The sequence below is a fragment of the Rhinopithecus roxellana genome, chromosome 7 (genome assembly GCF_007565055.1).
Source record: "Rhinopithecus roxellana isolate Shanxi Qingling chromosome 7, ASM756505v1, whole genome shotgun sequence".
In the NCBI taxonomy this organism is placed as follows: Eukaryota; Metazoa; Chordata; class Mammalia; order Primates; family Cercopithecidae; genus Rhinopithecus; species Rhinopithecus roxellana.
The window spans coordinates 134,110,261-134,131,791 of NC_044555.1; the positions used below are offsets into that span (position 1 = coordinate 134,110,261).

The 21,531-nt window shown below is 39.2% G+C and overlaps 1 protein-coding gene across 1 annotated transcript in view; it reads left to right on the forward strand.

Moving 5' to 3' along the window:
* Positions 1–202: 202 nt before the first annotated feature.
* FMR1NB (FMR1 neighbor) overlaps positions 203–21,531 on the forward strand; it is a 45,508-nt gene continuing 24,179 nt past the window's right edge. Inside the window, exon 1 of the mRNA XM_010375969.1 lies at positions 203–467. Coding sequence (XP_010374271.1) covers positions 203–467 — 265 coding nt within the window. The remainder of the gene's footprint in view (positions 468–21,531) is intronic.

A 21,531-nucleotide genomic window follows, 5' to 3' on the forward strand; every position in this document is an offset into this window, starting at 1 on the left:
CGCGAGAGTTGGCACATGCCACGCGAGGGTCACTGCCCCATTGGCTTCTGAGTCACGGACTGCCCCGGAAGCTTTTGTGTCACGGACTGCCCCGGAAGCTTCTGGGTGAGGGACTGCCCCGGAAGCGTTTGGGTCACGCACAGTTGGGCAGTGAGGCAGGGTCTCACAAAGGCAGCGTCTCACAAAGGCAGCACCCGGAGCCATGCCTTCAGATAGGAGGCAAACACAGAGGAGGAACAGGTCAAGTCGCCGTGCCACGCGTGTGCCTCACTTACGGGTGGCAACTTATGACGTGGCGGCAACTGGGTCGAATCCCGAGAGCAGCCCTCCCGGGTCTGAGGACACCATGGCTGACAGGCCTGAGCCAGGATGGCTGGAATCTCTAAAGATGCGGGTCACCAAACCCTGCGGGATGCTCATACTCTCCATCTGGATCCTGCTGTTGGTGTGCTACTATTTGTGCTCCGGTGAGTGCTGGCTCAGGCCAGGCGGGGAAACGCTGGGGGAGGGGTAGGGAGAGGGGGCGGGGTGTGGCGACGCGCCGGCACCAACTGTAGGCCTTCCTGCCCCTTCCTGTGGTCTCTCCTCCCCAAGGCCTTTATGGCCCCATCTTCAGCAGTCCTTACAAAGTCCTGCCCTCTCTCGCCTGGCCGCAGGAAGTCTTTCCCGCCTAAACTCACTTCTAAAAGACTTTCCCTCCCCGACTTCCCCTAACAAAAGCCTTTCCTTCTTCACTTCCCACCACAAAATACTAACCTTCCTTGTCGCCGCTTTTTAAAAGTTGAGAACCAGGCGCGGTGGCTCACACCTGTAATCCCAGCACTTAAGAAGGCCGAGGCAGGCGGATCACTTGAGGTCAGGAGTCCAAGAGCAGCCTGGCCAACATGGTGAAACTGCCATCTCTACTAAAAATAAAAATATTAGCCGGGCATGGTGGCACACGCCTGTAATCCCAGCTACTCGGGAGGCTGAGGCAGGAGAATCGCTTGAATTCGGGAGGCGGAGGTTGCAATGAGCAGACATGGTGCCACTGTACTCCAGCCTGGTGAGAGAGCAAGACTCCGTCTAAAAAAAAAAAAATAGGGCCGGGCGCAGTGACTCGCGCCTGTAATCCCAACACTTTGAGAGGCCAAGGCGGGCGGATTGCCTGAGCTCAGGAGTTCAAGACCAGCCTGGGCAACAAGGTGAAGCCCCGTCTCTACTAAAATGCAAAAAAATTACCTGGGCGTGGTGGCATGCACCTGTAGTTGCAGCTACTTGGGAGGCTGAGACAGGAGAATTGCTTGAACCCGGGAGGCGGAGGTTGCAGTGAGCTGAGATTGCACCACTGCACTAGCCTTGGTGACAGAGTGAGACTCAGTCTCAAAAAAAAAAAGAAAAGAAAAAGGCCAGGTGCCATGGCTCATGCCTGTAATCCCAGCACGTTGGGAGGCCGAGGGGGGCGGATCACAAGGTCAGAAGATTGAGACCATCCTGGTTAACACAGTGAAACCCCGTCCGTACTAAAAGTACAAAAAAATTAGCCGGGTGTGGTGGCAGGCGCCTGTAGTCCCAGCTACTCGGGAGGCTGAGGCAGGAGAATGGCATGGACCCGGGAGGCGGAGCTTGCAGTGAGCCGAGATCATGCCACTGCACTCCAGCCTGGGTGACAGAGCAAGACTCCGTCTCAAAAAAAAAAAAAAAAATAATAACAATAATAATAATAAAATTGAGGTGAAATTCACATAACATAAAATTAACTATTTTATAGTGAACAATTAAAGGAATTTAGTTCATTTAAATGTTGTGCAACCATCACCCCATGTAGTTCCAAAATATTTTAACCACCCCAAATTAAAACCCACACCCATGAACCAGTTACTCCCAATTCCCCAATCCATAAGGCTATTTCATTCCTTTTTATGGCTGATTAGTATTCCATTGTAGGGGTATACTATATTTTTATCTAGTTTTTGAAATTTACCGAATTTGGGTTGTTTCCACTTTGGGCCTATTGTGAACAATACTACTATGAGCATTTGTGTACAAGTTCTTGTGTAGACGTGTTTTGAGTTCTCTAGGAGTAGAATTGCTGGATCATATGGGAACTCCGTTGATCTTTTTGAGGAAGTCTCATACTGTTTTACAAAGTGGTTGAACCATTTTACATCTCCATTAACAATGTTTGAAGGTTTCAATTTCACCAATATATGTTATCTGTCCCCCTTGTTATAAATTATAGCCATCATAGTGGGAGTGAAATAGTATCTCATTATGGTTTTGATTTATGTTTTCCTAATGCCTAATGACGTTGAACATGTTTTTATATGCTTGCTGGCCTTTTGTACGTCTTTGGAGAAATGTCTTTTCAAATTATTTGACCATTTTTAATTGGATTGTTTATGGTTTTGCTGTTGAGCTTTAATAATTCTTTATATATTCTGGATACTGAATCCTTATCAGATACCTGATTTGCAAATGTTTCCTCCCATTCTGTGGGTAGTCTTTTTACTTTCTTGATAATGTCCTTTGATGTAAAAATGTTTTTAATTTTGATAAAGTTCAATTTATCTATTTTGTCTTTGGTTGCTTGTGTTTTGGAGTCATATCTAATAATCCATTGCCAAATCCAAGGTCATGAAGATTACTCCCATGTTTACTTTTAAGAGTTTTATGGTTTTAACTCTTATATTCAGATTGTTGATCCATTTTGAGTTGATTTTTGCATATGGTGTATGTTAAGGGTCCAACTTCATTCTTTTGCATGTGGATAACCACTTGTCCCAGCACCACTTGTTGAAGAGACGATTTTTTCCTCAATTGAGTGCTCTTGGCAGCTTTCTCAAAAATCAGTTGATGATGGATTTATAGATTTAGTTCTGGACTTTCAATTTTATTCTGGTCTGTGTATCTATCTCTATGCTGGTACCACATTCTTTTGATTACTGTAGCTTTATAGCAAGTTTAGAAATTGGAATGTGTGAGTCCATCATTTTCGTACTTCTTTATCCATATTGTTTTGTGTATTCATGGCCACTAACAACTCTATATAAATTTGAGAGTCAGCTTTTCCATTTCTGCAAAAAGGCCATTGGAATGTTGATAGAGTTGGCATTGAATCTGTAGATCACTTTGGAAGTACTGTCATCTTAACAATATTAAGTATTCCAATCTGTGACCACAAAATGTCTTTACATTTATTAATGTCTTCTTTAATATATTTGGGTAATGTTTTGTAGTTTTCAGTTTACAAGTCTTTAACTTCCTTGGTTAAATTTATTTTTAGATATTTTATTCTTTTGTATGCTATTGCAAATGGAATGGTTTCCTTTTTCTTTTCAACTTGTACATTGGTGGTGTATAGAAACACGGCTGATTTTTACCTGTTTGTCTCGTACCCTGTAAAGCTGCGAAATTCATTTATTAGCTCTAGTAAGTTTTTTGTGGACCTTTTGGATATTCTAGATATAGAATCATGTTATCTGTAAATAGAGAGAGTTTTACTTTTTACTTTCCTATTTTCATGCCATTTATTTCTTCTTATTGCTTAATTGCTCTTGCTAAAACTTCCAGCACAATATTGAATAGCAGTGATGAAAGCAGGCATCCATGTTTTAGAGGAAGCTTTCGGTTTTTCAACATTGGTTATAATGTTGGCTGTTCATCAGCTCTTCATCATGTTAAGTAAGATTCATTCTGTTCCTTGATTGCTGAGTGATTTTATTATGACAGGGTTTTAGATTTTGTCAGATGCGTTTTTTGCATCAATTGAGATATGAAATTGTTTCTCTTTGTGTATTTTGTTGACTGATTTTCTTACATTGAACCATCTTTAGATTAGTGGGATGAACTCCACTTTACGTATAATCATTGCGTATAATCCTTGTAATTTGCTGTTGCATTTGGTTTGCTAGTATTTTGCAGGATAATTTTGTATCTATATTCGTAAGCGATATTGGTCTGCAGTTTTCTTGTGGTGTCTTTTTCTGCCCTTGGGATCAGGTTACTACTGAACTCCTAGAATGAGTTAAGAAGTATTGTTGCTGAAGATTTTGAGAAAGATTGATGTTAATTCTTCTTTAAAAATTTGGTAGAAATTACCAGTGAAGCCATCTGTTCCTAGACTTTTTTTTGTTGAAACATTTTATTTTTTATTTATTTATTGTTTACTTTAAAAAAGTTCTGGGATACATGTGCAGAACGTGCAGGTTTGTTACATAGACATACATGTGCCATGGTGGTTTGCTGCAACTATCAACTTGTCAACTAGGTTTTAAGCGGTATTTGTCAGAATGCTCTCCCTCCCCTTTCCCCCCAACCCCCGACAGGCACTGGTGTGTGATGCTCCCCTCCCTGTGTCCATGTCTTCTCATTGTTCAACTCCCACTTATGAGTGAGGACATGCGGTGTTTAGTTTTCTGTCCCTGTGTTAGTTTGCTGAGGATGCTAGTTCCCAACTTCATCCATGTCCCTGAAAAGGACATGAACTCATTCTTTTTTATGGCTGCATAGTATTCCGTGGTGTATGTGTGCCACATTTTCTTTATCCAGTCTATCATTGATGGGCATTTGGGTTGGTTCCAAGTCTTTGCTATTGTAAATAGTGCTGCAATAAGCATGCATGTGCATGTGTCTTCATAGTAGAATGACTTATAATCCTTTGGGTATATACCCAGTAATGGGATTGCTGGGTCAAATGGTATTTCTGGTTCTAGATCCTGGAGGAATTGCCACACTGTCTTCCACAATGGTTGGACTAATTTACACTCCCGCCAACAGTGTAAAAGTGTTTCTATTTCTTCACATCCTCACCAGCATCTGTTGTTTCCATACTTTTTAATGATTGCCATTCTAACTGGCGTGAGATGGTATCTCATTGTGGTTTTTATTTGCATTTCTCTAGTGACCAGTGATGTTGAGCTTTTTTTTTTCATATATTTGTTGGCCTCATAAATGTCTTCTTTTGAGAAGTGTCTGTTCATGTCCTTCACCCACTTTTTAGTGGGGTTGTTTATTTCTTGTAAATTTGTTTAACCTCCTTGTAGATTCTGGTTATTAGACCTTTGTCAGATGGATAGATTGCAAAAATTTTATCCCATTCTGTGGGTTGCCTGTTCACTGTGATGAGAGTTTCTTTTGCTGAGCAGAAGCTCTTTAGTTTAATTAGAACCTATTTGTCAACTTTGGCTTTTGTTGCCATTGCTTTTGGTGTTTTAGTCATGAAGTCCTTGCCCATGCCTATGTCCTGAATGGTATTGCCTAGGTTTTCTTCTAGGGTTTTGATGGTTTTAAGTCTTTAATCCATCTTGAGTTAACTTTTGTATAAGGTATAACGAAGGGGACCAGTTTCTGTTTCCTGCATATGGCTAGTGAGTTTTCCCAACACCATTTATTAAATAGAGAATCCTTTCCCCATTGCTTGTTTGCCAGTGATCAGATGGTTGTAGATGTGGGGTGTTATTTCTGAGGCCTCTGCTCTGTTCCATTGGTCTATATATCTGTTTTGGTACCAGTACTATGCTGTTTTGGTTACTGTAGTCTTGTAGTATAGTTTAAAGTTGGGTAGTGTGATGCCTCCAGCTTTGTTCTTTTTGCTTAGGATTGTCTTGGCTACACAGGCTCTTTTTTGGTTCCACATGAAATTTAAAGTAGTATTTTCTAGTTCTGTGAAGAAAGCCAATGGTATCTTGATGGGAGTACCATTGAATCTATAAACTACTTTGGGCAGTATGGCCATTTTCACGATGCTGATTCTTCCTATCCATGAGCGTGGAATTTCTTTTTCCATTTGTTTGTGTCGTCTCTTATTTCCTTGAGCAATGGTTTGTAGTTCTCCTTGAAGAGGTCATTCATGTCCCTTGTAAGTTGTATTCCTAAGTATTTTCTTTGTAACAATTGTGAATTGGAGTTCACTCATGATTTGTTTATTATTGTTTTTATTATTGGTGCTTGTTTATTATTGGTGTATAGGAATGCATGTTATTTTTGCTCATTGATTTTGTATTCTGAGAGTTTGCTGAAGTTGTTTACAGCTTAAGGAGTTTTGGGGCTGAGATAATGGGATTTTCTAAATATATACAATCATGTGGTCTGCAAACAGAGACAATTTGACTTCCTCTCTTCCTATTTGAATACCCTTTATTTCTTTCTCTGGCATGATTGCTTTGGCCAGAACTTCCAATACTGTGTTGAATAGGAGTGACGAGAAAGGGCATCCTTGTCTTGTGCCGGTTTTCAAAGGGAATGCTTCCAGCTATTGTCCATTCAGTATGATGTTGGCTATGGGTTTGTCATAAATAGCTCTTATTATTTTGTGGTGCTGAGAAGAATGTATATTCTGTTGATTTGGGGTAGAGTCTTCTATAGATGTCTGTTAGGTCTGCTTGGTCCAGAGTTGAGTTCAAGTCCTGAATATCCTTGTTAATTTTCTGTCTCGTTGTTCTGTCTAATATTGACAATGGGTTGTTAAAGTCTCCCTGTATTACTGTGTGAGAGTCTGTCTTTTTGTAGGTCTCTAAAAATTTGGTTTATGAATCTGGGTGCTCCTGTATTGGGTGCATATGTATTTAGGAAAGTTAGCTCTTCTTTTTGCATTGATCCCCTTTACCATTATGTAATGCCCTTCTTTGTCTTTTTTGTTTAGATTTGTTTTATCAGAGACTAGGATTCCAACCCCTGCTTTTTTTTTTTTTTTTTTTTTTTTGCTTTCCATTTGCTTGGTAAAATTTCTCCATCCCTTTATTTTGAGACTATGTATGTCTTTGCATGTGAGATGGATCTCCTGAATACAGGACATCGGTGGATCTTGGCTCCATCCAATTTGCCAGTCTGTGTATTTTAATTGGAGCATTTGGCCCATTTACATAAGGTTAATATTGTTATGTGTGAATTTCATCCTGTCATCATGATGCTAGCTGTTTATTTTGCACATTAGTTGATGCAGTTTCTTCATAGTGTCATTGGTCTTTATATTTTGGCGTGTTTTTGCAGTGGCTGGTACTGGTTTTTCTTTTCCATATTTAGTGCTTCCTTCAGGTACTCTTGTAAGGCAGGCCTGGTGCTGACAAAAATCCCTTAGCATTTGCATGTCTGTAAGCATTTTATTTCTCCTTCGCTTATGAAGCTTAGTTTGGCTGGATATGAAATTCTGGGTTGAAAATTCTTTTCTTTAAGAATGTTAAATATTGGCACCCACTCTATTCTGCTTCTAGGGTTTCTGCAGAGAGACCTGCTGTTAGTCTGATGGGCTTCCCTTTGTAGGTAACCTGACCTTTCTGTCTTGCTGCCCTTAACATTTTTTACATTTTTTCCTTCATTTTAACCTTGGTGAATCTGATGATTATGTGTCTTGGGGTTGCTCTTCTCGAGGAGTATCTTTGTGGTGTTCTCTCTATTTTCTGAATTTGAATGTTGACCTGTCTTGCTTGGTTGGGGAAAGTTCTCCTGGATAATATCCTGAAGTGTTTTCCAACTTTGTTCCATTCTCGCTGTCACTTTCAGGGATCTCAATCAAACGTAGGTTTTGCCTTTTCACATAGTCCCATATTTCTTGGAGGCTTTATTCATTCCTTTTCAATCTTTTTTCTCTAATCTTGTCTTCATGCCATATTTCATTAAGTTGATCTTCAATCTCTGATATCCTTTCTTCTTCTTGATTGATTTGGCTATTGATACTTGTGTATGCTTCACGAAGTTCTCGTGTTGTGTTTTTGAGCTCCATCAGTTCATTTATGTTCTTCTCTAAACTGTTTATTCTAGTTAGCAGTTCCTGTAACCTTTTGTCAAGGTTCTTAGCTTCCTTGCATTAGGTTAGAACATGCTCCTTTAGCTCAGAGGAGCTTGTTATTACCCACCTTCTGAAGCCTACTTCTGTCAATTCATCAAACTCATTCTCTGTCCAGTTTTGTGCCCTTGCCGGAGAGGAGTTGTGATCATTTGGAGGCAAAGAGGCATTCTGGTTTTTGGAATTTTCAGCATTTTTGCACTGGTTTTTTCTCATCTTTGTGGATTTATCTACCTTTGATCTTTGAGGCTGAAGACCTTTGGATGGGATTTCTGTGTGGGTGTTCTTTTAGCTGATGTTGATGTTACTGCTTCCTGTTTGTTAGTTTTTCTTCTAACAGGCCCTTCTGCTGCAGGTCTGCTGTAGTTTGCTGGAGGTTCACCCCAGACCCTGTTTTCCTGGGTATCACCTGTGGAGGCTGCAGAACAGCAAAGATTGCTTTCTGCTCCTTCCTCTGAAAGCTTTGTCTCAGAGGGGCACCAGCCTGATGCCAGCCAGAGCTCTCTCCTGTGTGAGGCACCTCTCAACCCCTGTTGGGAGGTCTCTCCCAGTCAGGAGCCACAGGGATCAAGGACCAACTTGAGGATGCAGTCTGTCCCTTAGCAGAGCTCGAGTGCTGTGCTTGTAGAATCCTCCTTGTCAGGGTCCACTGCTCTCTTCAGAGGTGGCAGGTAGGAACGTTTAACTCTGCTGAAGCTGTGCCAACAAGCCGCCCCTTTCCTCGGATGCTCTGTCCCAGTGAGATGGGAGTTGTATCTATAAGCCCCTGACTGGGGTTGCTGCCTTTCTTGCAGAGATGCCCTGCTCAGCAAAGAGCAATCTAGAGAGGCTGTCTGGCCACAGCTGCTTTGCCGCACTATGTTGAGTTCCACCCAGTCCTTAGCACAGTCAGGGGAAAGCTGCCTACTCAAGCCTCAGTAATGGTGGATGCCCCTCCCCACACCAAGCTCAGTCGTCCCAGGTCGATTTCAGACTGCTGTGCTGGCAGGGAGAATTTCAAGTCAGTCTTTCTTAGCTTGCTGGGTTCTGTGGGAGTTGGACCCACTGGCTTGGCTCCCTGGCTTCACTCCCCTTTCCAAGGGAGTGAAAGGTTCTGTCTCACTGGGGTTCCAAGTGCCACTGGGGTAAGAAAAAAAAAAAAAAAACAACTCCTGCAGCTAGCTCCATGTCTGTCTGAACAACTGCCAGTTTTGTGCTTGAAACCCAGGACCCTGGTGGTGTAGGCACATGAGGGAATCTCCTGGTCTGCGGACTGCAAAAACCATAGGAAAAGCATAGTATCTGGGCCAGATAGCACAGTCCGTCACAGATTCGCTTGGCTGGAAAAGGGAGGCCTCCGCTCCTTGCACTTCCCAGGTAAGGCAACACCCCACCCTGCTTCTACTCACCCTCCATGGGCTTCACCCACTGCCTAACCAGTCCCAATGAGATGAACAGTGTACCTCAATTGGAAATGCAGAAATCACCCACCTTCTGCATTGGTCTTTCTGGGAGCTGCAGACCAGAGCTGTTCCTTTTCAGCCATCTTGCCAGCAGATGCCCTTGTTTTTGTATTTTTATATTAATATATCATAGTTGTATGTATTTTTGGAGTACATGTGATATTTTAATATGTATACACAATGTGTGGTGATCAAATCCAGGTAATTGAGATACCCATTACCTCAAAAATTTATCTTTGTGTTGGAAACATTCCAATTCTTTTCTTCTAGCTACTTTGAAATATGAAACAAATTATTGTTAACTATAATTTCTCTATTGCAAGGGAGATTTCGTTTAGTGTTTCAATCTCTTCACTTTTTATAAGTATTCTTTGAAAGGTCTTCCCTCCTTAATCTCCCTTCACAAAGTACTACCTTTCCATTCCCTCCTTTCAGAAATGACTTTCTCTCATAGATGGCTTTCCTCTCTCATCTCTCCTAAGGCCTTCTTTTCAGTATCTCCATCACATGGGACTAACCTTCTTCACCGCACCACTCAAAGTACTAACCTCCATCATCTCCTCTCTTAAAACTTTTCTACCCCTAACCTCACTTGCTAACCTCCCATACTTCACAAATTTCCTCAGTCACTTCCCTTCACAAAAGTCTTTCCTTGCTCATTTCCCCTCACGAAAGCCTTTCTTTACTCACCTTCCATCACAGAGTCCTACCCTCCCACATGTTCACTCACAAATGCCTGCCTTTATCTACCTCTAAAGGCTTCTTATCACACTTCTTCTGACAAAGTGCTTCCTTTTCTCACGTCAGTCATGAAGGCCTTTAATTCCTCAACTCTCCACTAAAATTGCTTGTCTTCCTTCACAAAGACCTTCCTCCCTCATCTCTCACAAGGGCCTTTCTTCTCTCACCTCCCTCATGAAATTATAACCCCCTTCATCTCCTCTTCATAGTCCTTTCTTCTCTCACCAATACATTCCCTGTCTCACCTTTGCTTATATAGTTCTAACCTCCCTTATCTCTCCTCAGAAAGGTATACCCTCCTTCTTGTCCTCTACCAAAATCTTCTTTCCATGCTCTCCCCTAACAAAATTCTAACCTCTTTCACCTCCCCTCACAAAGACCTTGCCTTCTTTTATGATTGCCTTTCCTGCTTTCTTTACCCTCACAGTTGACTTCCCTCCCTGCTCAAAGGCCTTCTTCCCTCAAGTCCCCTCACAAAACCCTAACTTCCTCATCTCCTTTCCCAAAAAACTTCCCTCCTTCACTTACCACAAAGGCCTTCCCTTTTTTACCCTCACAAATGCCTTCCCTCCTTCATCACCATTCCAAAAGTTTTTCTTGTCCTTCAGTCAGGGTCCTTTGATTTCTCACCTCCCCACAGTGACTTTCCTTTGCCCACTTCACAGGCCTTCTCTCAAAAGTTTTTCATTCCTTATCTCACAGAGCCCTTTTCTCCTCTCTCTTAAAGTCTTCAGTCCCTTACTTCCCTTCTTTTACCTTATATCATCCTCTCCCTCTCTAAGCTACCTTCACTAAGGCCTTGCCTCTCTCCCTCAAATTCCTTCCCCTACCTCTTTATTTACCCTCCTCCAGGCCTTTACTCACTCCCCCTTAGAAGCCTACTTTCAGCTCTCCAAAAGTTCTTCTCCTCACTCAGGTTTTCCTTTCTTTACCATCCAAAGGTACTTTCCAATTCTTCCCCAAAAGCCTCCTTTTCTTCCTTCTACATAGTGGTTTTTCTGCCTCATGTGCCTCACTCAAAGTCTTTCCCTCCTCCTCCAGATTCTCCCAACCTGAACTGCTTTTCCTTTTCCTACACCCTTCTTTCCTTCCATAACCTTCCTAAGTCTCAGATGGTTTTCTCAAAACAGCTTTCTCTGTATTATCCACAATAGCATGCCTTTTCTCCCAACCCCCTCACAAACGTATTTCATGTTCTCATCTGCACAAAGGCCTTAGATTTCCCACAGTCTCCTGCCTTTGAGCTCCAGACCCAAGCCCAAAGACTTCAGCATCCCCACATCTAATCCCAATGGCTTCTTTCTCCGTGCTCTCCCTAGAGGTTTTCCATCTTCTCAACCAACGTCCACCCACAGTCAAAGAGGGAGGCAAAGATTGGGCAATGGCATCACAGCTAAAAAGAATGGAGACTTCTGTACACTATGTCACAACTACATGGGTTTGTAGGTTTTTGTGAGGAATGAAATTCGAAGTTAAATAAAATATATGCTGTGTTTGATCAATTATTTGAAATAAGTTAGAAAATATGATTTCTGTTCTTTGAAAAAATGTTAAGATATTTTTAATGATCATTTACAAATCATAGTATGACTACAAATTATTCAGGTTTATTTCTACTATTTATCTAAAACCCCAAAGTAATTCTGAATTACTGAATTTGTAATAGTACAACACTAAAAGTCTTCTTATCCTCTAAAAAAGTAAGCTGAAAAACAAAACTATAAATTGTATATTTTTTCTTAGTCAGTGAGTTCTTCATTTTCTATTTCTATTTTGAGTAGAACTCCCACAACAAAAAAGAATACTGTCTAATTCAGTGTGATTTCTTTATTTCCAGGAGTACTTTTTCTGTTATAGGGCTAACATGTTTTCTTCTAAAATAATCCATGATTCATTCTTTATATTGTTAGATTTCCCAGATTCTCAGGAGGTAATATGTGACTGTATGAATTAAATTTAATTTGCATTTAAAATTATTTCACTTAATTGACATAACAAAATGCACTGTGTTACGGGGTGAATTGTGTCCCCTCACCAAAAACAGTTGCAATTTTAACCCCAATACCTTATTTGTGATCTTATTTGGAGATAAGGTCTTCATAGAGATAATCAAATTAAAATGAGGTCATCTGGAGTGTATTTTAATTCACTGTGAATGTTGTCCTTATAAAAAAGGGGAGACTTGGACACAGAGACAGACACCTATACAGGAAAGACTATTTCAATCTGCAAGCCAAGGAGAGGCCTTTCCTCACAGTCCTCAGAAGGAACCAGCCCTACTAACACCTTGATTTTGGACTTCTAGCCTCCAGACGTGTGAAACAATAAATTTCTGTTTTAAGTCACCCAGTTTATGGTATGTTGTTACAACAGCCCTAGAAAACTAATATACATCAGAAGGTAAAATAATTGTCCATGGTCCTGTAGAATTATGGCGAAAGCAAAACATATGGTTCTGACATTAGAATTCCCTTTTTCATTTCTAGACGGACCCCAGTGAGTTCTCTTACATTTAATGCTACTGAGAGGAATCGAAGTTGAGTGACCTGAGGTAACTCTGGGATATCCCTCCAGTTTGTATTGTCATTTGCATTCCTAAGCCACGTTGCCTTTCAGGTTATATTTATGCAAAAGACATACAGACCAGTTGCATACAGGATGAGGAGAGAAGCAAACTGGGGACTGGGAGTTTGATCCCACCAATTATCTGTAACCTATTCAGTCAGTCCTAATTGCTCATCCTTTGTAGGGAAATTTTAAAAATGAGAAATAAAGATGGACCAGTAGGTAATATTTTCAAATTGCCTTAGCTCCATGGACAAATCCCAGTAACTAGTTTCTGTATCATTATATTAGAATACCTTATTTATCTGATATCCTTGCGGAGTGAATGAGGCATTACACATAGAAAGTCTGGCTGCCTGCCATGTACCTAATTGAGCACAAGGCTAGCTTTTGCTTTAACCCTGTGTACATGTGGTGTAGTTGGAGGAGCCCTAAGCTAGGAATCAGGAGATCTAGGTTGCCCTGATTGTTCACATTAACTTGCTGTGTGATCTTTGATGAGTCATTTCACCTCTTCAGGCTGTAGCTATCTTGTTGAAAAAATGAAGAAATTTCACTAGGTAAGCATTTCTTCTGTTCACTCCTTTCAAGCTAGGAGCCCTAAGCTAGGAATTAGGAGATCTAGGTTGCCCTGATTGTTCACACTAACTTGCTGTGGACCTTTGATGAGTCATTTTACCTCTTTAGGCTTCAGTTATCTTGTCGAAAAAATGAAGAAATTTCTTTCACCAAGTGGGCATTTCTCCTGTTCAGTCAGAATGCTTGGTTATCTTGATGATACCAGTCATTCACAATTCCCTTTAGGCTACCTTACTTTTTTACATTAATATATTTATTTAAAAAGGGAACTGTAGCATACTTATAAATGGAAAGTTGACCATATTTGCTATTAATAACATTATTAATAAAAGCAAATATCCTTAAAACAAAGTAATGATATTAAATTTAAAATTGTAAGCAATAAAAATGAACAATGAAAGTCATGTAACAAACTATTTGTTTTGCATTGTATTAAGCACTTCACATGTGACATCATTTAATCCTTATAACACTTCAAAATAAATATCACCATTTTGCAGATGAGTAAACTGAGGCAACGAGAAGTTTACTGACATGCTCAAGTTCACCAACTAGTATGTGGCAGAGCCAGGATGCAAACTCAGGTCTGTTTGAGGCCAACGCCCAGAAAGACAGTGGCATAGGTAGACCCTCAACTTGAAGCCCCAGTAAAATCCTTTAGAAACTGATACAGTTAGCCACTGCTCTTTCTGTCTCCCCACCCTGTCATTCAGTTTCTCATCTATTAGACCTCACACCAGAGTGGGCGGGTGGGGCGGGAGGGGACAACATAATTTGTAAAATGAAAATACAAGATCTCTCATTCAAAATTTATGGATTTCAAAATGGTGATGGCAAAACATTAAACCAAGCATGGAGCTCCCCAAGTGTGGGGCCCTGTTTGACTGCACAAGTCACATATAGATGAAGCTCTCTGTCTGCACTGAGTCTGGTGTTTCTTTTCCGTTGAAATGTAGTTAGATTTTTAGTCATTCATTTGTAACAGGGAAATTTAAAAATAAAAATTCTTTGTGACAAGGAAACATAATTGGTTCTTTACTATTTTCTGCTACCAATTTAAAAGGCTGACTCCTAATCTTTTATTTGCTGAATATGCTAATGAGTGTGAAGATGCAAATTAGAGGCCAAGAGGATGAAATTATTCTTCATATGAAAAAAATGGAGGAGGGGAAAAAGGCTGGAGACTGTTTGGGTAGAGAGGAAGACCTGAGAAAAAGGCTTGTGTGCTGGCTGATGGGAGACTTTGGAGACAGTTAAAGAAGAAAAGGAGACAATCGTCCCAGGGAAGAAAGAACAGGGATGAAAGTTTATAAAGCCTAAGCAAAAATAATAAAGCTGGAGGCATCACACTACCTGACTTCAAACTATACTACAAGGCTCCAGTAACCAAAACAGCATGGTACTGGTACCAAAACAGATATATAGACCAATGGAAAAGAACAGAGGCCTCAGAAATAATGCCACACATCTACAACCATCTGATCTTTGACAAACCTGTGAAAAACAAGCAATGGGGAAAGGATTCCCTATTTAATAAATAGTGTTGGAAAAACTGGCTAGCCATATGCAGGAAACAGAAACTGGACACTTTCCTTACACCTTATACAAAAATTAACTCAAGATGGATTAAAGACTTAAATGTAAGACCTAAAACCATACAAACCCTAGAAGAAAACCTAGACAGTTCCATTCAGGACATAGGCATGAGCAGAGACTTCATGACTAAAACACCAAAAGCAATGGCAACAAAAGCCAAATTGACAAATGGGATCTAATTAAACTAAAGAGCTTCTGCTCAGCAAAAGAAACTCTCATCAGAGTGAACAGGCAACCTATAGAATGGGAGAAAATTTTTGCAATCTATCCATCTGGCAAAAGGTTACTATCCAGAATCTACAAAGAACTTAAACAAATTTACAAGAAAAAAAAAAAACTCCATCAAAAAGTGAGCAAAGGATATGAACAGACACTTCTCAAAAGGAGACATTTATGTGGCCAACAAACATATGAATAAAAGCTCATCATCACTGGTCATTAGAGAAATGCAAACAAAAACCACAATGAGATACCATTTCATGCCAGTTAGAATGGCAATCATTAAAATGTATGGAAACAACAGATGCTGGAGAGGATGTGGAGAAATAAGAACACTTTTACACTGTTGGTGGGACTGTAAACTAGTCCAACCATTGTGGAAGACAGTGTGGCAATTCCTCAAGGATCTAGAACCAGAAATACCATTTGACCCAGCAATCTCATTACTGGGTATATACCCAAAGAATTATAAATCATTCTACTATAAGGACACATGCACATGTATGTTTATTGCAGCACTATTTACAATAGTAAAGACTTGGAACCAACCCAAATGCCCATCAATGATAGACCGGATAAAGAAAATGTGGCACATATACACCACAGAATACTATGCAGCCATAAAAAAGAATGAGTTCATGTCCTTTGCAGTGACATGGATGAGGCTGGAAACCATCATTCTCAGTAAACTAACACAGGAACAGAAAACTAAACACTGCATGTTCTCACTCATAAGTAGGAGCTGAACAATGAGAACATATGGACACAGAGAGAGGAACATCACACACCAGGGCGTGTGATGTCAGGAGGTCGGGGGCTAAAGGAGGGATAGCATTAGGAGAATTACCTAATGTAGATGAGGGGTTGATGGGTGCAGCAAACCACCATGGCCCGTGTATACCTATGTAACAAACCTGCACATTCTGCACATGTATCCCAGAACTCAAAGTATTTAAAAAAAAAAAAAGTTTATAAAGATTTGCCATATGGCAAGTCATGTCAGTTGTGTTTGATGTCATGGTAGGTTTGATATTTTACTCACATTTTTTTTCTACACTTTCAAATAAACTCATAGCAAACACTAATATATTCATAAATACTCATCTATGTTCTACCTAAAATTCTTATGTACTACTAGTGATAGACTACCCTTTGAGACATACTGCTCAAGTTAGTTTAAAAATAATTGTCTTTCAGAGTATGGAAGAAATCAGAGGTGGAGGGCAGGGTATAATATATTCTAGACTTATGGTTGAGACTGCCACTGATGTTGCTTATCTGAGTTAAGATGTTTAATTGTCACTTTCATTTCAAATGCCCATTGTAATGACCGAAAGAGCTATAAAGGGTGAAAACCTGGAGAACCTAGAAAGGTTCCATCTGTCATCTATATGCCAGAAACTTGGAGGGTTCTCTGAAAGATGAAAACATGACAGAGAAATCACAGCAACTTGTGTTTCATGTGAAGCCAACGGCAAGCCTGTCCAGCAGGGACTGGGGGCTAGGGCACTCTGAGTTGGGGACTGTAAGTTGAGGGATCAATATTCTAGAGGAACTCCAGAGAACGCATAACTTGCTGAATATAACTTAGAATGGAGACTCGGGCCTCAGTGTGCTACTGTCAGCACAACACTGTGCTGAATCAAGTGGCAACAAGGACAGCAAATTGATGAAGGGGGACACTGAGCAAAGAAACAGAAATATGGAACAAAGGTCTTGTCAAGGTCTCTTCCATCTGTAGCTCCCTTCTCATGTCATGTGGGACAGGGTTCTCTGATCTGGCAAAGTGTGCCTAACAATATTAATCTCATTTCTTGTCCTTGTGCTGGAAGCACTCTCCCAGGCCCTTTGTTTAGCCAGCTACTTCTAGTCCTTTTTTTTCCCCCCACTTAATTATCATCTACTCAGAGAGACCGGCTCCCATTTAAAGTAGCCTCCCTTATTCTGTATCAGTATCCACTTTCTTCATAGCACTCATTACAATTTGTAATTATTTAATTTGTTAGTTGACTTATTTTTTGTCTGTCTTCTCCACTGCATTGTAGTAAGCTCCATGAAGGCAGGGATCTTGTCTGACTTGTTCACTGATATATCCTCAAAGCATAGAATATAGTAGGTGTTCAGTAATGAGTAAGCATTAGTAGAAAACAAGCAGGACAAAATGGATTATTTTTAATATTGCCAATGTATAATATATAGTGAAGATAAAATTGTCATGATTGAATATGCATTGTCGGAGTATATGAAACAAATAGTTTTAGAAATTTAAGTAGAAATCATCAAAACCACAATCATGGTGAGATACTTTAATATTTTAATTTTTTAGTCCTTGACAGAAAAAATAAAGATACAAAGCATTTGTATAATATAATTTAGCTTGATTTAACAGTTATAATAGAGTTCATTGTGAGAGTACACATTCAAATGTATGTGTATGGAAGTTGCTCTCGTTAAAATGAGAAAGAAGATATTATCATTGACATAAAGGAGATTTAAATATTACAAGTGAGTAGTCTTAAGGGCAGCCAGAGAGAAAGGTCGGGTTACCCACAAAAGGAAGCCCATCAGACTAACAGCAGATCTCTCGGCAGAAACTCTACAAGCCAGAAGAGAATGGGGGCCAATATTCAACATTCTTAAAGATAAAAATATTCAACCCAGAATTTCATATCCAGACAAACTAAGTTTTGTAAGTGAAGGAGATATAAAACCCTTTACAGATAAGCAAATGCTTAGAGATTTTGTCACCACCAGGCCTGCCCTACAAGAGATCCTGAAGGAAGCCCTAAACATGGAAAGGAACAACCGGTACCAGCCGTTGCAAAAACATGCCAAAATGTAAAGACCATCGAGGCTAGGAAAAAACTGCATCAACTAACGAGCAAAATAGCCAGCTAATATCACAATGACAGGATCAAGTTCATACATAACAATATTAACCTTAAATGTAAATGGACTAAATGGTCCAATTAAAAGACACAGACTGTCAAATTGGATAAAGAGTCAAGACCCATCAGTTTGCTACATTCAGGAGAACCATCTCACATGCAGAGACACACAAAGGCTCAAAATAAAAGGATGGAGGAAGACCTATCAAGCAAATGGAAAACAAAAACAGGCAGGGGTTGCAATCCTAGTCTCTGATAAAACAGACTTTAAACCATCGAAGATCAAAAGAGACAAAGAAGGCCATTACATAATGGTAAAGGGATCAATTCAACAAGAAGAGCTAACTACCCTAAATATATATGCACCCAATACAGGAGCACCCAGATTCATAAAGCAAGTCCTTAGAGACTTACAAAGAGACTTAGACTCCCATACAATAATAATGGGAGACTTTAACACCCCGCTGTCAACATTAGACAGATCAACAAGACAGAAAGTTAACAAGGATATCCAGGAATTGAACTCAACTCTGCACCAAGAAGACCTAATGGACATCTACAGAACTCTCCACCCAAAAGCAGCAGAATATACATTCTTCTCAGCACCACATCGCACTTATTCCAAAATTGACCACATAGTTGGAAGTAAAGCACTCCTCAGCAAATGTAAAAGAACAGAAATTATAACAAACTGTCTCTCAGACCACAGTGCAATCAAACTAGAACTCAGGACTAAGAAACTAAGTCAAAATTGCTCAACTACATGGAAACTGAACAACCTGCTCCTGAATGACTACTGGGTACATAACGAAATGAAGGCAGAAATCAAGATGTTCTTTGAAACCAATGAGAACAAAGATACAACATACCAGAATCTCTGGGACACATTTAAAGCAGTGTGTAGAGGGAAATTTATAGCACTAAATGCCCACAAGAGAAAGGAGGACAGATCTAAAATTGACACTCTAACCTCACAATTAAAAGAACTAGAGAGGCAAGAGCAAACACATTCAAAAGCTAGCAGAAGGCAAGAAATAACTAAGATCAGAGCGGAACTGAAGGAGATAGAAACACAAAAAACCCTTCAAAAAATCAGTGAATCCAGGAGCTGTATTTTTGAAAAGATCAACAAAATTGATAGACCGCTAGCAAGACTAATACAGAAGAAAAGAGAGAGGAATCAAATAGATGCAATAAAAAATGATAAAGGAGATATCACCACCGACCCCACAGAAATACAAACTACCATCAGAGAATACTGTAAACACCTCTACGCAAATAAACTGGAAAACCTAGAAGAAATGGATAAATTCCATACTAATAATTGCTTTGTAAATAGATGATTTCCTAGCAAAATAAAAATAACAAAATTAACTGTGACCATGAAGTAAAAGATAAAGAACTACCCCTCTCCAAAATTAAAGACTCAGACTTTTTCTGGATGAGTTTTCCCAAACCTTTAATGGATCAAATCATTCCTACATTGTTTAATCTCTTTTAGTCTAGAAAAAACAACAGGAAGCTTCCTAGATTGTTTTAAGAAGCAGGTATAACTCTCATGCCAAAATTTACAAATGTAGCACACAAAAGAAAACTGCAGACACACTTCACTTAGGAATGTAGGAATGTTGAATTATAAATCCTATATAAAACATTAGCACTTGTGGACTTTGCTCAGGAATGCAAGAATATTTTAATATTGGCAAATATATTAATAGTATTCAATACTTAATAGGCAGGGGGAAAGATCATCATGGCAGTAAATATTAAAAGGATTTGATAGAACCCCAGTTCTATCCCTGATTCAAAATGAAACAAAATAATAACAGGAAATTTGTAGAAAACTACAACTAGAGAAATACATCCTTAATTTAATAAAGGGTATCTATCTTACACCAACAGCCAACATTATACTTAATTATGAAATACTAGCACATTCCCATTAAAGTCAGGAAAGATTCAAGAACGTCCATTGTTATGGTTATTAATCAACACAGTTTGAACATTTCTAGGCGATGCAGTGAAAGAAGAAAAATAATTCAGCTGTTAATATTGTACAGAAAGGAGACAAAGTCATCTATATTTAGTGATAATATGATTGTCTATCTGGAATGACACTGAAGAACAATGAGAACTAATGAGAGTTAACTAAGGTAGTAAGAAAATACATGTATAAAAATCAATAGCTCTCTTACATACCATCAATCCACTAGAAAATGTGGTGAAGTGGATTATATTCACGAAACAACAAAATATATATGATGCCTGGGAATAAATGTACTAAGAAAAGTGCAGAGCCTATCTGAATACAATGGTAAACCTTACTCAGGGACATAAAAAGAGACTTGAATGGAGAAACAAAACTACTTAGGTGAAAAAATTTTGTAACATTATCAGTTCTCTCCAAATGAGTCCACATTTAATTGAATTCATGCCTAGCACATGGGACACACAATAAATGATTTTTGAATGAATGATAAATAAGTGAACATAATTACCATAAAATTTAGAAATTTTTTTTGACTTGACAAAATGATTTTAAGGTTCATCTAAAAAATTCTCAGAGCTGAAAATAAAATTTGATAATAGAGACAAATCAAAGGATTACCAGATCAGTTATTAAAACATGATGACATAAGATAGGCCGGGTACTGTGGCTTATGGAGGCCAAGATAGGTGGATCACCTGGGATCAGGAGTTTGATACCAGCCTGGGAAACATGGTGAAATCCTGTCTCTACTAAAAATACAAAAATTAGTTGAGCGTGATGGCGCATGCCTGTAATCTCAGCTACTTGGGAGACCGAGGCACAAGAATCACTTGAACCAGGGAGGCGGAGGTTGCAGTGAGCTGAGATTGCGCCATTGCACTCCAGCTTGGGCAACAGAGCTAGACTCTGTTTCAAAAAAAACATAAGAAAAGATAAAATAAACAATAACAGTAGTATTGGCACATGAATAGATAGATTTGTGGAACAGAATAGAAAGTCAAGAAGCAGATCTATGATTATGTAAGGATTTAGAATATGATGACGTTATCATAAGTATAATAGAAAAGGATGGATTTAATAAAGGGCCTTAGGACTGCTGGAAAAATTGTATCCCTACTCCATAACACACTGCAAAAAATATACTTCAGGTGTATTAAATATTTAAATTTAAAAAGTATGACCATGAAAATGTTGTTAGTATTAGAGTATAGAATGCCTTTATAGGGGTAAAAATAATAAAGGAAGAGATTGATAGATTTAATTACATATAAAATTTTAAGCTTCTGAGCTTCCCAAACACCATAAAAAATGTAAGGATAACCAATTACCTTGAAAAAAATATTTTAAATATGTGGCAGATTAAGAGTTAAGTTCTCTACTATGCAACACAATATGAAAGATGTAAGCTCACTGATCATGAAAGTTGCAAATTAAAACAAAGGATATTTTGTTTTATTTTGGCCATCAAAATGGCATATAATAAAAAACAGCTTTGAGAAAACTGGCACTTGCCTGTACTATTGGTAGAAGTGTATTTTGGGGTGACTATGCTGGAGGGTAATTTGGACATATTCAAGCGCCATGCCTTAAGAATTTATCTTAAGTAATTTTTCATGAATATTTACAAATATATAAAGCTTCAATGATAATCATTGCAAGCTAATGATAATGTAATGATAATCATTGCAGTATTCTTTATAACATCAATAAATTGTAAACAACCTGAATGTCTTCCCATGGAGAAATTGC